We start from the raw sequence: 12,688 nt of genomic DNA, 5'->3' as shown, positions 1-12,688 counted from the left end.
TTCCTATTGATAACGCAAATTATTCTTCGGACCACTTTGTTTTCACGCAAATGACATTTCGTTCGCCATGTTTGGTGAATTTGAGAAATTCTTTGTATCTGAGCGCATGTATTCCAAGAACCGTCAACTTCGATGATTACGAATTAATTTACTGACATTCTCAAGTCAACATCACCGAAAAAAATAACTAACTATCTTATTTTTACATTTTCGTTTTCCTTTTCATCTAAAACTTATTGACTGATTCACCTCAAACAAATTTATATCAATCAAAAACCAATTACAGTTATGATTCAGGCCAAGCCTGTACCTCGAATATCTGATGAAAAATTATTTTATGGTTGCATTGGAAATTGTACCTGTCGAGAAGAAATATAATTGAACCGATAAGCTTAAACTAATATAAGAACAAACAACGATAACGATACTAAAAATTTATTTTTTCTCAAATTAGTCGACATATGATTGTTAAATTTATTAAAAAAAATTCAGTGAATATCTAATCAAAAAATCTGGCATAGTGGATTCAATTTTGAGGATTTTACGACACTTAAAACTGAGATAATTGAATTCAATTAACAATCACGGAGTTGGAAAGCCAATATTATTACAGTCCAAGAATCAGTTGCAATTTGCATTTTTCAAACGGATCAGAAAATGAGATAAACACTTCTGTCCGTGCGATATTCATCCAACCATGTCATGTCGGTTGTTGAATTATCTTCTCTCTTTGTGCTGTCCGGTCTTGTTGTAAATTTTGCAGTTTTTCTAAATATTTTTGTTATTCTTGCACAGGCGTATTTTGATGCAAAATTTGCAGTCAGATCCAGCTCTCAATTACAATGAGCTTAAGAGGAAATTTTATTCGCAAGATTTGCAAACGGTAACTCAGTTTGCGAATTAAAATTAATCGAATATTCTTTTACGTCTTGTCACATAATTCATTCAATATTATGCTTATTTAAGGTGGTTCTTTAGTGACTCCGGAGTCAGTAGAGCATCCTTTTGAAGAGCTGTGCAATTTATATTAAGGTTGTTGGAACGATGCACGAAAATGAAATTCACGAATTTAAAGAACATTTTGGATTAGCGTTTACTGCGAATTTATTAATAAAATTCTATCCATAGTTTTTAATTTGACTACCGTTGTTCTCAGACACAATTAATAACGAGCGTACAGTTTTATTATTTTCTTAAATCTCGATGTGCGGTAGATTTCTTTCAATGAAATATAAACTTTTCCACCTTTACTCTGACATTATTAGTAGTAAATCAATCAAGGTTATGTGAAAATACGATTCACGTTATTCAAATTTCGTGCCATATCATCGGATCCCGGGCGCGACATTTGTAACCTATAAACCGTCGTGTTCATCATTAAAAATCTATTCGAAACGGTTGGTGACGTCGCTTTTTCAACGTATCGTTAAAAAGATCATTATTCCAACAACCACAATCTCGTTGTTTGTCAAGGTCTATGAATTTTACGAAATAAATGTGATAGCATTTCCATTGAAAAAATATGAATCAGCCGTAAGCGCTGTGTTTAAAGATCCAATTTTCTAAAAGCTCATTTTCGTGTTTTTAGCCGGTAATCTGGTCTGATATTCAACGAGGAGATTCACGTCATTCCTTTTAACAATCAGTCCAAGTCTCACATACAGTTACGGGCATCGAATTGACTAAATAACCACCTGAAAAATCCGAAGCGTTCAAAACTGTCTTTTTTCGCGCCACTTTCTGTACATCGCCAATCAGTTCACCTAACCTAAAAAGCTCGCGGTACAATTTTATCTTTCAAAATCGAAATTTCAGCACGTTGTGTTCAAAGCGTACGTAAATTCACTACCGCAAAATCGTCCAAGTATTTTCATTTTCTTATAAAAAATCCAACCGTAAATTCATTCGCCAGGGATCGTCTCCTAAGTGCAGTGTAATGAGCTTTTGGGCTATGAGATGAGTGATTCGCGTGTTTAGAAACGTGTATAAATAATCGAATTAGCGTTGAACATATAATCTGTACGTTTTATAGGTTGCACATATACACACATGCGAAGGAGAAAACACGACGGGATGTGACGTCACAAGGACAAAACATTCTCCTCCCTCTCTAATAAAAATGATTACGCGTTAGCGAAGCGTACGTGTGTACGTTATTTATAAATACGTAGATGTGCACAAATGTGATGTACACATATATTTATACGTATTTTTATTTTTCAACGCTTCTGTGCAACGCATACAAGGTGATATATCTTGACGAGATTGACTGTTGTAACTACCGCGTGAGATGCACGACGTCAAATATCCACGGTATATGTGCAGCAGACGGCCTTCTTCGTGTTTTATATGTAATACAATATACACGCGATTGTCTGTACCTAAATAATACCTAAGCGTTGTATCCGCGGTAAGTATTGGAAAAAGTTTCGTCTCCGATTAATCCGCGGATTGATTCCTGAATATAATTACCGAAGCACGGAAAGTTTTGCTCTTCTTTTCTCTAACCAATTATCGCAAATAATTTTAGTGAAAGTGACACCAACGTCACGAAATGGTAAATTCTGTGGGTGCAACCACACTAAGGCTCGGATATTATTAAAATTGATACATTTTCAACTGTAAGAAAATTGCGTTCAACTGAAGCTTATTAATTCAGTTAGTCGTCCTTGAAAACTCACTTGAAAAAGTACGCGATTCCCTCGAAGCTTGCAAGCTCTTCTGATTTTCATGATAATTGAACTCGACGTAAAGTCATTCTTCAACTTTAAAATTTATTATCTTTTTATACACCCCGAATTTGGTGTTCTTATGTTTTTTTTTTTTTTTTTGTTTTTTTTTTCAATCTAATAGAATTCAAAATCGCTTTAGAATTTTAATGTAGGAAGAAAAAGGGTAAGTTTGTTCGGTCGGTAAGGATAGGAGTACCACATGACCTTATGAAAAAATATTGCCTCTTTCAAAGCCTGATATTGTGTCTCGATATTGATTGTGAGAAGTAAATTGAACAGCGTTTCATTAGTTCCGTACGACTATAATATATATCGTCAACAAACAAACAAACAATTTGATCAAGCATTTCAACTATGCGTAAACAATGAACGTCTCGATGCTCGGAAACGGTAGAAACAAATTCACCCACATAAAAAAGAATATTTCAGAAAACTTTATGAAATCTTTCATGAAAGGAAAAAAACCTTTCAAAAATATTTCAAAAAAGGTTGCTGCAAGTTGAAAATGTCCGCGCCAGAAACTTGCAAAAGATTTCTCGAAATGTTATTAAAATATTATATTGAAATCTTCATAGAATTTTACAAGAACTTTCAAGAAATGTTTTAAATATATTGCAGCAAGAATTTCACACTGATTTTAGAAACTTCGTGTATTCTTTTTGAAATGTTTCTGAAATATTTTTGAAATGCATGCCTCTTTATACATATACATGGGTACGACCAATACTTTTCGACCGCAGCCTGCGGGCTTGGGTCAGCGATTCTGCTACTGATTTTTTTTAAGAAAGTAGGTTATAAAAAAAGACGATTCTCCAAATTTGAGCTTAATATAAGAAAATCTGGTGGCTATAGAAATTTTTGAAGTTTTTAATAATTCAATTTTTTAGTTATTTCCACGATTTTTTCATGGGAGCTCTATGGGACTTAAAGACTCGAATCAAACGGCATTCCCCTTCTCTGACCTTGTATTTTTAAGAAAAAAATAGTTTTCTACTCCAAAGCTTTTACTCCAGTTTAATTAGGACCCTTCTCATAAACTACTATTTTAGCAAAATTTCACATAACTTTGAAACGCTGCCAACTCAAGAATTTTCCAACTAGACGGCCAATCGGCGGCTCAAATTTTTCGTCTAGGTATACTTTATCACTACCTACTCGAATTATTATTAATTACCACGGTCCTTTTTACATACGGCCTCGCAAAACCAACTGATTTCTGAAAAATCGCTGTTTTCAGATAGCTGTAACTTTTTTCTATCAACTCGAAATCGCTTGAAATTTTCAGGGAATATGCTTCGTTCTATCCCCAAACAACGCTGAAAATTTCCAGCTAGGAGTCGAAGTTGTTAACGAGCTGTGAATTTTCAAAATGTTCAAGTTTCCCACATAATATTTCATATTTCATGGCATTATATATTATTTCATTAGTCTTTCCGATATCTTTCCATAAATAATTCTTTAAAGATTCTTAAAAGCTTTTTTGGAATATTTTGTGAAATATATCTGTGAACTTTCCTCCGTGTTTTATTGAATTAGTTTTTACCATGCAAAATAACATTTCAGTATAATGTATTTGAAAGTTTTTAAAATTATTTCATTCAATATTACTATAAAATATTTTTATAAGATTTCATAAAAGTGTAAAAAAAGGTTCTCATAATCTTTCTATAAAATGTTTTATTGAAAGTTTGTTAGAAAGTTTTCATGTTACGTGGCAGATCTTACCTACTCATTTCAAATAGAAATTAGTTCAACGCAGGATATGACAATAGAATCAGTTATATTACCTTTAACGTACGGTTATGAGTGACTTTTTTAGTCAATCACTAACTCGACGTATGTGCAATAAATCCATTTTCCTGACAATATTTGTTTCGACATCAGCCGTTGCGCCCGGTTGCTTGTAAAGAAAATTATTTTACCTGTGCGCCAATTTGACCCAACTAACTGTGGAAGTTCAGGTTCCGTGAATATTCATTGCAATTATATGAAGCTTCGTGCACATTGAACAATCAACGGTCAATAACTTGATCACAAAGAATAATTGATAGGTTGCTGCTGAAGTATTGTCACATTGAGTATTTGAATGCGAAAACGTGATTCGATGGGTAAATCGAAAATCACAGCAACAAAATAAAAAAATAAATAGATCAAAACAACGTTCAGGCGTAATTAATAGAAACTAAAAACGAGGTTATCAACGAAAAACAAAAAATGAAAATAAATGATGAATTTGGCTAATGCCAACTTACCCTTCAGTGAGGATGTTATCATGGGGTCACCTGAAAAAATGATATAAATATAAAGTATTTCATGATTGTTATCTGTAAATGAGGGTCCAAGTAAAGGAAACAATACGTTTCAAACAACACAGATCACTCGACTCGATCCACTTGTTAATTATTATCGCCTGTAAGCCTTTCAACGAATAATTGGTGATCATGAAATCTTTATGCATTTTATCTTGATACCATGTTAAACAAGTATACCACCAATTCAAAGAACAGTTCGACAATTCCAGAAGCTTTTAATTCGATCTAGTATCCCTTATTTGTTCCAAATGCGATGACTTCAATTCAACTATTTTTCTCATCTCTTATCTCTACCAAATCGCAGATCAAAAGCAGGGGTTCTCGCTTGAAAAATCACTTTGACGTTGACATAACGTTGAGATCCAAATTCAAGGTCAAGGTCGTTGCAACCAGAATGTGAAATTCTGAGCCACCCTTGACAACTATTTTTAAAAACATTTTGATGTTTCCAACCGTTATTCCGAGCTAGCACACATTGTATAACAATTTTCGTAAATTCGATATTCATATGACCTTCCATGACCTTGTTTAAGATATCATTTTGAACGTAAAATTTTCTGCACTTTTCAAATCCGGAGTCAAACGTAGGTCTTCCTGTTTAAAAAAATTATCTTGATCTTGAAACGACCTTCAAAAACAAGTTCAAGGTCAAAGTTGTTGGCACAAAAAGTCGACCCCCCTTGACCTCAACAACTTTTGTCTGAAACACTTTTCTGTATCCAACCATAAATCTGAGATATTTTCCATAATAGATTAAAATGGTCTACCCAGTATATGTGACCACTGCAAAATTCGTTAAATTTAAAGACATTTTTTCCATCCGTACTATCAGTGTCCGGTACTAGCGGGGACACTTCTCTGACACCCTAGTTTTTGTTACTAAATAAAATTGTATTTTATTCTCAGTTTAACGTTATATACTAATTCCAAAATTTCTTACATTGTTAAACATACTCTAAAGATTAGAACAAAAATAAAAATAATTATATTTTCACCTGAATAACGATTTTATTAACGAATAACCTTAGGTGTCCGGTACTGGGGGACTTCCCCTATATTAGATTGTGACAAGTATTTCGTCCGACAAAAGTATTTTGTCGAATTAAGCGAGTATCGCATTTGACTACAGCATTTAGTTGAACCAAACGAATATCACTCGACTCAAATAATCCTATCGCTCCGCGTAGAATATTCACAACGCACTTTGACAACTAGATCTGGGTTCTTCTTGGCCTGTAAACCACGCTTTGGCGTCTGCGCTCGTTATGCTCAAGGATTCAACGTTATTGCAACAGGCTTGCATTATTCGCGACGTGTAATCACAGCAGGAGGGTGTTTGGTGCTTGACAAGCGTCGAAGGAATGGCATTAAATTATTGCGCCGACTCGACATTTCGCTCGAACAGTAGTCGCACCATCTCGTCAAAAAACGCATCGCCAAGAGCACATCTATTTTTCTTATTCGTTTTTCCAACTCAACAAATTTATCAACTAGTGTTGCCAAAATTTTGATCCTTTGATATTCTCCGGATGTGTTGAAAAGATAGCAGCTCGATTTCCGCGGAGCTTGCGGACACTCTATAACAATTGCGAAATGAATGTTTTTGTTCTTGTGGAATAAAAGAAATCGCTGTACACGATCGATGAGCTTTAATGAATCCCGACGAAACTGATCACTTTTTTTCCGTAAATTCGGTGAAAACCAGACCTTTCAGAAGATGAACGCAGCACGATTAAGCCCGGATTTTCCCCATTTGTCGAAGTTAATTCACCCTGATCCTCTTAACCCTTTGAAACGTACGTTTTGATTTAAAATCCCACCAGTGTTCGGTTTCACGAGCTGTATTCGAAGAAGTATCTCGAATTCGGAGGTTCAAGATTCGAATACTTCCGTCCATTATTTCTCAGAGTAAATCTTGAATTTCCAACGGAAAACCGTGTCTATGATACGACAATTACGCGTTTTTCAAAGGATGTACTGATATAAGTACAAGATTGACGAAATTTATCGTTTTCAAGGTCTTAAGTTTAACCGAACAAACACAGTAATCTTGACAAATAGATTTGATATTCCAATAACTAGGAAATATAGTATTTACAACTGTACGATCGCACTAAATAGTTGCGCGTTCCAGATTTTCTTGTAACAATATCCTTTTCACCGAGAATTTTCTAGTCGCTGTAACAAGTGAAGTTCATATCCATATGCGACACTAAAAAATATCGCATTTCTTTCCACAGCTTCACACCGAAGCCGCACAACGAGGCGCAATACTGAGAACCTACAGACTCGATTCTCTCGATTTTACCGTACAGTCAACGTGACGCTTCCCGTAAATAGCATTGTGTCTTATGCCGCAGCGTTGTATCCGGAACATGGCAGTTAGTTGCGTAATACTTCGGTGCATTATACTGCGGGATAATACGAAATCCCGGTGGTTTAACAAATCTTTCATCAAATACTCTAATTTACTCGATCGGAAGATAAAGCGTCTCAAGCCTTCTTCGTTAATAATTCGCGATCGCTGGAATGAATGTTTTAACGATGACAAAGAAACGGCCAAGTTAATTATCCCAGCAGTATATTTAATGTTACATCGTCAAACGCAAATCCGGAAAGGATATAAATAAAGATCGATCAATCGTCACCTTTATCATGATCAGGTATCGTACAGTGTTACCGAATTGCCAAATATCGATCGCTACCTGCGACGCTTCAAATTATTAGAACATTTTCCAAAAAATGTTAAACTATGTCAAAATGAAAATTGAGAACAGTCATTGTAGATCGCTGATTGCTAGAAATTCTATTTCAAATTTCATATGTATCGGTTTTAATGAGGTTATATATACGCAATAACATAAATTAATTCTTCTTTCAATCGTTGATCGAAACAAACGATGTTTAGATTAGTACCGAACTGATGAAGATGCAAAGTGTTTAAACTTGATCATTCCGTTCCAATGAAAAGTACTCCAGTGTCGAATTCATGGTCCGACGGATAGTAAAATTATTACAAAATGCAATTCATAAACAAAATCGGTTTTTCCAGAATTCCAGAACACGAGAAGTCGTAACTAAAAAAGATACTTTGCCACCCTTCATCTTCACCCTTAACCGGCACACCTGGGGTACGAGATGATCCCAACCGATTTTAGCCATTTTTTAGTTCTGAAAACGATGCATTTCATGCTTTGTAATCTTGGTTTGAGGCAAGAGTGCATCGCGACTTTTTTACTAAAATACATTGCCTCGCCTCTCAAAACAAATACCTTTTTTTCAACAATCACTATCGAATGATTTTTGTACTTGAAGTAGCATATTTTGAGTATGTTCAATAAAAATTTCAAATTTTCCAGCTGATAAAAGTTTGGATTTTTTTTTTGTAAAAATAGTAATTTTTTTGAGAGTTTTCAATTATTTTTCACATCAATTATTTATTTTATTTTTTTTCTCAACACGACTGATATCATATTTTGAAAGACAGAAAGACCAAGAGTCTCTGGTAAATTTTGAAAATCAAAATAACCAACAATTTATTCGTGATACGTATAACGTGAGGTTCAGTTGTTGGGGTCTTTCTTTCACAGAACATCGGCAAATACTGACGAGTGTGAAAAATATGGTTAAAATAATCCTCAACCGTGACCCACGGTTGTAATATGATTTTTAAAACTTCCATCATAATTATGAAAATAGTCGGGAAAATATTTATACACATTTGCAAGTTCCGTCGAAGCATGGTTTACATCAAAGGATGGCTACACAATCATGAAAGTTGGTGACAGTCAATGTTTTGAACATCATCATCCCGCATCCGCCGTCATAGGTATTGCTTCTATCGCAGTTCAATCGTGATAAAGTTAATTCCTCAGTTTCAGAAGCAAGTATTTTGCAAATTTGTCCTCGCCAAAGCAACAAAATCATTCAAAAATTTGAAATAATAATGTAGTGTTAGCTCAAGGAGGTTCGAAAAATTGACGCGAACACTGAACATACTTTATAAAAAAGATTGTCTCTAACTTTGACGGTGACCGCGAATCTGATGTCGGAATTTGATAATCTCTAAATCTAAGATGGCGGACCCAATATGACGTATGTAAAATAGAAAAATCTATCAAAATTTTATGATTCTAGCCGGAACTTATTACTCGGGGCTTTTTGAGGTTATACGAAGTAACAAAGATCACATATCGATTTTTTAGGTGGGACGTTGAGCATTCCACTGTGACTGAAAGGGTTAAAGCGTAAAATTCACATGAACAAAATAACGAGGCAAAAAAATTTGTATAAAATACTACGGAAATTAAACAAATGAGCACTGGTTGTAAATAAACCGATCAACTTTTCGTTGCGCTCAACGGTCGGCCACTTTTTTTTAGCACCAACCCAGCGTCAGTTTTCGATACTATCTCCATAGTTTATCCGACTATGCTAGATAGCTGCTGTCTTCAGGATATCTGAGTGACTTTTCTAGTCGGAATATATACCTAAGCTAGTCGTTCTGAGTAGATGTTTCTCCCAGTGTAGCCGGCAAGCAGCACCGAAGAGGACGCGGGGTTGGGCCCAGTGCGTGGGCCTCGATGGGCAGGGCAGGGGTCAAGGGATCACCCAACGAAAGAAGAGGAAGGGAAATGTTCCTCGCCAAAGATACTCTATCTTGACTCGCATAATGCTCCAGTGGGAGGCGCGCTGAATCTCGTAGACGAGGCTTCTTCTCGCCGAGCGGGCGTATCGCCAACCTCCGATCCCCGAACAAAGAGAACTGCTGCAGCTGAACGCGATTTCAACCTATTTATTTGAGGCTTTTTTACCAAGTTCTTTGGTATTGTAGGAATTTTACGGTCCGTCATGTTAATTCGTTCGTGCATACATTTTTCCTTACAAGCGATTAACTTGAAATTTTACACACATGGGCCTTTGGGGTCGCTGATTACGAATCTGAACTCGAAACTCGAAAAGTCAAACTGGCGGATCTAATGTGGCGAACATAAATCCAAAAAGTTATTCGATTTTGATGAAACGTTTTCTTAGATAGTTCTCGGGGTCACTGATTACTAGTCTAAACTCGAAACTCAAAAATTCAAAATGACAAATCCAATATGGCGAACGTAAGTCTAAAAAGTTATTTGATTTTCATGAAACGTTTTCTTAGATGGTTTTTGGGGTCACTGATTACGAGTCTTAACTCGAAACTCGAAAATTCAAAATGGCGGATTGTATGCAGGGGACAAAGAAAAACGAAAAGAAGAATTTCGAAAAAATTCTGTACATTCTTTGACGTGTATTAAGTTTGTATAAAAATTGGCATCCGGATTTACATGCTAGATTGGCAGGAAATACTTTTTTTTATAGAAAGGTACGATAATTCAGGCTTTTTAGAATCGGAAATACATATGAGAAGTATAACCAATACGAGTTAAAAATGAAAAACTGATGATCCATTAAAAAGCACTTAAAAATTGTGTGACTATGTGAAAAATTCATGCAATTAGAAAGGGAGCCTCGGTTTCCCGAAACTGGTTACATGATACACTTTTTTCATTCAATGAACGGTTCAATATCGTGATCGTTTATAACTTTTGGATCCTTTCGTTTGGGCGAGGAATTTAAAAAATATTCGAGCGCGGTGAAAAAAAACTTTGTGTAGATCAACGGATAAAACAATATGTAATACTTCTGTCAAACCCGTTTTTCCGCATTTTTTACTCTCTTCCTCTTTTTCTCTAAGGTTTCATGCCGATTGACTTCGATTCGCTTCACAGCGTTTGAGCAAACTGGCAAAACTAAATTAGAAAACATGCAGTAAGCGCCTGGCAGTTCCGTATATACATGTGTATACCTATAATGTATATGTATATCTAACTGTAGCTTACGTACCACAGTGTTAATCATAAGTCAAAGAGAAAGAGCAGAGGTAAGAAAAATTGAGTGAAGAGATAGAGTGGAAGGGATTTCCACGGTGATAACGGATATCATATTTTGTACATATTAACACTAGTAAAAAAATTTTAAAAAGAAAAACTAAGTTAGCTGTAAATCGGCACATTGGTGATTAGTGTGTGGTTGAAAAGAACCATTGAGAAACTAAATGGTTCACGATAATTAGAAGCAGGATATAAATTTGACGATTCATGACTCCGTAATAATTATAACTTTTGTCGAGCGTTGATCTATAAAATCTACAACTGTTGAATGAATGATGATCGAGCGAACGAATCTGTCAGGAATAATATAACAGTGTATTTTTAATATTGCTTACGAATACAACAGTTGATTACGTAAAGAAAAAACTTTGTTTCTGCATTTGCATCTATACATAGTGTAAAGTGTTTTTGTGTCATAAATTATATTGCAACAAATGAATGATATTTTTCCCCATATCGATACATCATGTAAAATCACGTACCGCGACAAAGAACGGAAAATCTTACAGCCTGCAGTGAAGAAATGAAACGGCGACGGCGTAGAATTACGATAACTCATCTCTGAACTGCAGCCGATATGCAAACGATTTTGCGCAATCCATACACATATTATATATAATTCATTTCACTCTTACCTTAAACGCTTGCAATTGTGGCAAACCTACGTATTTATGGAAGTTCTTAGTCTGAGATAGACAATTGAATTGGTTTTTTGACCGGTATTTTTTTCATTCGGTAAACGCAACACCGATTAGGATCTAGCAATCATTCAAACATGAATGAATTATTGACGAAAATAATACATACGTACATTTTGTTTCATTGACATTCAATTGCTTTATTCCACTTTGAAATCATTTTTTCAAATTCTCATTTAAAATTTGTGAAATGTATCGTACAGTTTTTCTTTCGAACTTGAAAACTTGATGAACAACCAACGGTATCCGTAATAAATCATAAAAACTGCAAATCTATTTTAAAGTTGAGGCAATAAGATAACAGTAATAATAACGATTGCGATAATAGTTTTTTTAGGATTGCCATGAAGTGTTAAATTTCTATTAGGCTTCTTTTACTGCAATTGGTTTATGATATTTATTCAGACTTTCCGTATAAAATTCACAATGAAGAAAATACGCTTGTATAATGTATGATTAATTGTTTGATGTTTGATAAGATCATCAATCAACGTAATTCAGTTTCATTGACTCCGAATAGTTGAGCAGACTGTCAGAAGCGATCCGTTACATTCAACTGCAGTCAGTAAATCATAAATGTTAACGCATAATATTTAACGACTGTGAGAAAACAATAATTACTATGCCAACCGGTTACCGTCGAAGGCAACTAAGTAGGAACCATTAGAGATGAACATGGTCGTAAAATAATTTTTAAACGATGTATGCAGTAGTGCGCATAACAAATAGATGTGGGTGATCAAACAAAAACTGACCGGCTAATATACAAGACCTTTCTAATATAAAATTGGAAACCATTTCCATTGAAAATAGTTGCGCGCCATCGAGCGTGACTGCTGAAGAAATAAATAGCCGAGGGACAGAGTCAATTTTCAAACGATTTTCTAACCCCGCTTCAAAGCAAGCTTATAATATCGTACACAAGCTGTGACTTTGGTTCAAGTATAGTATGCAAAATTTTCAAGTGTCTTCTAAAAACGACCAAAATTGGCAGTTAAAGCCGAACTGATGATCAACTC

At 35.0% G+C, this 12,688-nt stretch overlaps 1 protein-coding gene across 15 annotated transcripts in view; it reads right to left on the bottom strand.

Annotated features, from left to right (window-relative positions):
- The window catches only part of LOC124223834 (PAR-domain protein 1), a 236,833-nt gene that overhangs the window by 94,212 nt on the left and 129,933 nt on the right, over nucleotides 1–12,688 (bottom strand). For 12 of the 15 annotated variants that reach the window (XM_046636151.2, XM_046636153.2, XM_046636140.2 and 9 more), the window contains one exon: nucleotides 4,985–5,014. The exons of the other annotated variants lie outside the window; for them this stretch is intronic. In XM_046636151.2, the coding sequence (XP_046492107.1) occupies nucleotides 4,985–5,014 (30 nt within the window). The remainder of the gene's footprint in view (nucleotides 1–4,984; nucleotides 5,015–12,688) is intronic. 15 annotated transcript variants of the gene reach the window in all.

The sequence above is a fragment of the Neodiprion pinetum genome, chromosome 7, assembly GCF_021155775.2.
Source record: "Neodiprion pinetum isolate iyNeoPine1 chromosome 7, iyNeoPine1.2, whole genome shotgun sequence".
NCBI lineage: Eukaryota > Metazoa > Arthropoda > Insecta > Hymenoptera > Diprionidae > Neodiprion > Neodiprion pinetum.
The sequence above is the reverse complement of the archived record's forward strand: the minus strand, read 5'-3'. Positions and strand labels throughout refer to the sequence as shown.